Here is a 5,530-nt window from a genome sequence, read left to right as displayed (position 1 = left end):
TTTTGTGACTCCCTTGATTTCTCTTATTTTTGATACACTACCTAAGATTTTGTATGATTCTATCGTAATTAGTACTCCCTTAGGAGAAAATATAAGAGTTGATAGGGTTCATAAAGACAGCCCACTAGTAGTATGTGGTAAGACTATGTGTGCAGACCTTGTTGAGTTAATTATGAATGACTTCGATATTATACTTGGTATGGACAGGCTCCATAAACGTTACACCTTCATGTATTACCGTTGTATGGTTTTGAGATTTTGTTTCCCTAATGAAGTGGATATGGTCTAGGAGGGGTACAATTTGAATCGTTCAAGTTCCTTGATTTCGAACCTAAAAGCCTATAAAATGATGTCCAAGGGATTGTTATGCCATATTGTGAGTACCAATGATCTAGATCATGATATTCCTTCCATAGACTCTGTGCCTGTAGTGAGTGAGTTCCAAGATGTTTTCTCTGATTATTTGCCTAGAATCCCTCCCCCTTGAGAGATTGATTTTTGTATCGACCTAGATCCCAACACCAAACTAATTTCAATTCCTTCCTGGAGAATGACTCCAGCTCAACTTAAAGAGTTGAAGCTGCAGTTGAAAGATCTCACTGATAAGGGTTATATCCAGTCAAACATATCACCTTGGGGCACTCCTATGCTGTTTGTGAAAAACAAAGATGGAACCCTTAGGATGTGTATCTATTATCGGCATCTCAACAAGGTCACTATAAAGAAAAAGTATCCACTTCCCAGAATAGATAATTTATTCTATCAGCTCCAAAGGTCTAGTTTCTTCTCGAAGATTGATCTTCCTTCCGGGTATCATCAGCTTAGGGTTAGGGATAAAGTTATCCCAAAGACAGCCTTTCGTACCCATTATGGTCATTAAAAGTTCCTAGTCATGTCATTTGGTCTCACTAATGCACCAGCTGCATTTATTGACCTCATGAACCGAGTCTTTCATGAATACCTTGATTCTTTCATCATAGTATTAATTTATGACATCCTCATCTACTCTAAGGCAAGGGAAGAGTATTAACATCATTTGAGACTAACCTTGCAGGTACTTACACAATATCATCTGTATCCCATATTTAGCAAGTGGTAATTCTGGCTTAGATCAGTGTCTTTTTTGGCTCATGTTGTGTCCAATCAGGGTATGGAGGTCGACACCAGGAAGACTGAGGCTGTTAAGAACTGGCACAAACCTCTTACTCCCACCGATATTCATAGCTTTCTAGGATTGGCTGGTTACTAACGCAAATTCGTGGAGGGTTTTTCTTCCATTGCTGCCCCACTGACAACTTTGACAAAGAAGAAAGCCAAGTTAAAATGGGTGGAGACTTGTGAGAGGTGTTTGCATGAGCTCAGAGACAGACTCACTTCAGCCTCAGTGCTTACGTTGCCTAACTCTGGTGAGAGTTACACTATTTATCGTGACACATATAAGGTTGGTTTGGGTTGTGTTATTATGTAGGGTGGTAAGGTGATAGCCTTATGCATCCAAACAGCTCAAGGTTATTGAGAAGAATTATCCCACTGATAACCTAGAGTTGGCAGCTCTAGTGTTTGCATTGAAGATGTGTATAATACAAAGCGCATGTGGATGTGTTCACAGACCACAATAGTCTTTAGTACATGTTGACGTAGAGGGAGTTGAACCTTCGTCAGCGGAGATGATTGGAGCTATTGAAAGACTATGACATCAGTGTCCACTACCATCTAAGGAAGGCAATTTTTGTAGGTGATGCCTTGAGCAGGTTGAGCATTGGGAGTACAACCCACGTTGATGATGAGAAGAAGGAGTTAGTGAAGGATGTACTGAGAATGGACAGACTAGGTGTGCGGTTGATTGAATCTACTAGCGTGGGTGTTTTAATTCATCCTACTTCTGAATCAGCCTTGGTAGCTGAAATCAAGAAGGTTTAGCATCTTGAGCTTGTGTTGATGGGCTTGAAGGATTCAGTGTTGGTAAAGATGAATAAGTCCTTTTCCTTAGAAGGTGATGTCACACCTAGGTACCAGGACAGGCTGTGTGTACCCGATGTGGATGATTTGCGGACAGAGATAGTTGCAGAGGCCCATGCTTCCAGGTATTCGATACATCCAGGTTCCACCAAGATGTATCATAACCTCAAGCAAATCTATTGGTGGAATGGCATAAAGAAGAACATAACTGAGTATGTGGACAGGTGTATGAATTGTCAGTAGGTTAAGGCTGAGCACCTTAAGCATGGTGGTCTGACTCAGATGATTGAGGTTCGACTTAGAAGTGGGAGGCCATTAATATGGACTTCATGGTTAGTCTTCTAAGGACTAGGAGACAACATGACTCCATATGGGTTATTGTGGACAGGATGACTAAGTGTGCCCACTTTATCTCTATTAAGTCTACTTATAGGGCCGAGGATTATGCGAGACTCTACATTGATGAGATAGTGAGGTGGTATGCGATTCTTTTGTCTATAATTTCGGATAGAGGATCTCAGTTCACTTTGGATTTCAGGAGATCATTCCAGAAGAGCTTAAGCATGCAGGTAAAGATCAGTACCGCTTTCCATCCTAAGAAAGATAGGTAGGTAAAGCGCACCATTAATACATTGGAGGACATGTTGAGGGCGTGTGTGATCGACTTTAGGGGTAGTTGGGATGACCATGTGCCATTGATAGAGTTCTTGTATAATGACATCTATAACTCCATCATTTGTATGGCACCATTTGAGGCTTTATATGGTTGGAGGTGTACGTCTCAACTTGGGTGGTTTGAGGTTGAAGAGTAATCCATTTTGGGTCCAGATATAATTCATGAGGGATTTGCGATGGTCAGTGTTATAAGGGACAAGTTTGATATTGCTTACAGTCTCCAAAAGTCTTACGCAGATAATATGAAGCGGCCTTTAGAGTTTGATGTTGGTGACCAGGTCTACTTGAAGATATCACCCATGAATGGGGTTATGAGGTTTGGCAGGAAGGGGAAATTGAGTTTCAGGTACGTTGGGCCATACGAGATTCTACAACATGTGGGTGAGGTGGCCTTTGAGTCGGCATTTCCTCCGAAGCTAGCTTCTGTTCGTATAGTGTTTCATGTCTATATGTTAAAGAAGTGCCTTGGTGATCCAACATCGATTCTGCTTGTTGAAGGTTTGGGGGTTGATGAGGACTTGTCCTATGAGGACATTCCCGCTGAGATTTTAGGCCGGCTGAGAAACAAGAAGGTTGCGAGAGTGAAGGTATTGTGGAGAAATCATCTTGTTGAGGGTTCTATGTGGGAGGCCAAGGCCCATATAAGACCCTTCTATCCTAATCTTTTTAGCTCTTGAGGTTAGACTTCCTACTCTTAAGTCTATGTTTCCTTATCTCCTCTATTTTTTGTTGCTATAGCTGACTGTGTAAAGTACTTATCTTATGATATGATTTACATTGTGCAAGATAATTAGAAGTTTCGTTCGGGGATGAATGTTCCTTAAGGGAGGGGGGGATAATGTAACAAGCAGAAAATGACTATGCGAAGTAATTCCTAAACGTACCTACAATGCCTAGGTTAAACCAGGTTTAGACTGTTTGATATGCGTGGAACAAGACCTCTGAACCTATGCACCAGCCAAGACAACCAACTTGGTGAGTTAGTTGAGCTAGGCAGAGTTGGTTCCAGCCATGAAGTATACCTGAATACTAGGATTCACCCGGATAAGTTCTAACCGGACATAGAGGGTTAGTGCAAGGTTGCAAGGGTTCTAGGGGTATAAATGTAACTTTGGGGCTAGGGGTAGTATAGTAGTTACCCTAGGCTGATATTTTATTAATTAAATAAAGTTAGTAATAAGTGAAAAAAGTCAAATATTGGTGGTCAAACCCGAGATTGACCTTACCTTTATACTCGGGTTCGAGCCGAGTTGGAGGCATAAAGGGGCACGAATTAATTGATTAAATTAATTAAAATAAGGAGGGGCATTATAATAACTTAATATATATTTTATGATCATATTTACCATCTTAATTGTGTTGAATAAGGCAACAACAATTCCCACAAAAAGGGCGCATGACTCCCACTAGGAGTGTGCTCAATGCCCACTCTTATTATTTATCTTACTCCTAAAAACATTTTCAGTTTACCTCACAATTCAAAAACAGAAAACAAATGTGTTATCACTGTTCTAAACGTATTCTTGGGTGCATCCGGAAAAAACAATAAAAAAGAACAATTTGTATGCCTAAGTATTAGAAGTAAAGAACTTCATTTGGGAACAAGAATCAAAGCTCGGAAGAAAGGTTTGTGTGTGGCTTGAGACGTGTTGTTATGGCTGGTTGAAAAGGCTGAAAAGGTATGGGTTTCTTCTTTCTTGGTCACTTTCCCAAGAGTCTCCTAAGGTTAAGTTTAAATCCAATCGAAAAATTAAGGTTGTCCCCATTTGCATGCCCCTGTCATTAGATCCTATGAAAAGTTGGTGCATGCGTTGGTATGTTTGCTGGTAGACAATCTTAGAAATGTTGGTAATTGTGTAATGCGATGTTTTCGGACAGCATTTTATGTGTGTCCGACTATATGTATGTTTTATGTACAGAATAATGCTAGATACCATGAGAAGCATATTACGGATTGTTTTCAAGAATATGGTGAATTATGTTCTATGTATTTGTTGTGATATTAACATATGATGATGAAATCGTAATGCTCATGACCAAGAAAGGTGAAAGTAATTTACTTAATGAATTGGTCAAAAATGTATGTAAAACTATGAGTTAAACTCCTAAGCTAAATGTAAGAAAGTGAATTAAAACTTTATGATAAATGAAAATGGTTTCGGCTATCCACTAATATATACGAAGAGGAATAGTTGCTGCCCTTCTTAGTGAATCTAGAAACCTTAAAGTCCTACTACTATGAAATTAAGACTTAAAATAAAAGAAAAGAAAATAGGGTGATCGAGGGGATTCGAACTTCGGCAGATTTGAAGAAGCCTTAAATTAAAAAGAAAAGAAAATAGTGAGGGAGAGGGGATTCGAACTTGGGCAGATTTGGAGAAGCCTTAAATTAAAAAGAAAAGAAAATAGTGAGGTATATGGGCTTCAAACCCGTGTGTCCTTGGCCGAAATTAAGCCCGGTCAATGCGAGAATAAAAATAAATAAAATGGGGTTTGTGGGAATCGAACCCACAACCTCTCGGATAGGTGAGGAACTAGGAGAACCAATTAAATAAGTATAAAATGAGGTTGTGGGGAATCAATCCATCATCCTCTTGGTCAAAAACATAAAGTCAAGGAGAGAAAAGAAAGAAAAGAAATGTAGGCGTTGGGATTCGATCTCGGGTACCAAAGCTGAAATTTTTAATCAAAATTTAATATAAGACTGAGTGTTGCTTAAGGGGTTCAAAATCGGGTTTCCTTTCCAAATTTCGTATTGATAGATAAGTATTACGTGAGCAAAAATTTAATAAATGCTGCCTATAGGAATTGTTCTCGAGACCTTAGCATACTTACAAGATTCATAAGTCTTGTACCATATAATCTCGGGTAAGTATATCTCACTTAGATGAATTAT

General features: G+C 39.4%; 1 protein-coding gene across 1 annotated transcript; it reads left to right on the top strand.

The window, feature by feature from the left end:
* The first annotated feature begins 550 nt into the window (after positions 1-550).
* LOC138337420 (uncharacterized) lies at positions 551-3,384 on the top strand. The gene is made up of 7 exons (XM_069287329.1): positions 551-826; positions 1,148-1,241; positions 1,736-1,896; positions 1,951-2,084; positions 2,393-2,566; positions 2,852-3,221; positions 3,373-3,384. Exons 1-7 carry the CDS (start codon positions 551-553, stop codon positions 3,382-3,384), a joined length of 1,221 nt encoding a protein of 406 aa, XP_069143430.1.
* Positions 3,385-5,530: the final 2,146 nt, after the last annotated feature.

This window comes from Solanum lycopersicum, chromosome 7 (assembly GCF_036512215.1).
Source record: "Solanum lycopersicum chromosome 7, SLM_r2.1".
Lineage (NCBI taxonomy): Eukaryota > Viridiplantae > Streptophyta > Magnoliopsida > Solanales > Solanaceae > Solanum > Solanum lycopersicum.
This window is presented reverse-complemented; position numbering and strand designations above follow the sequence as displayed.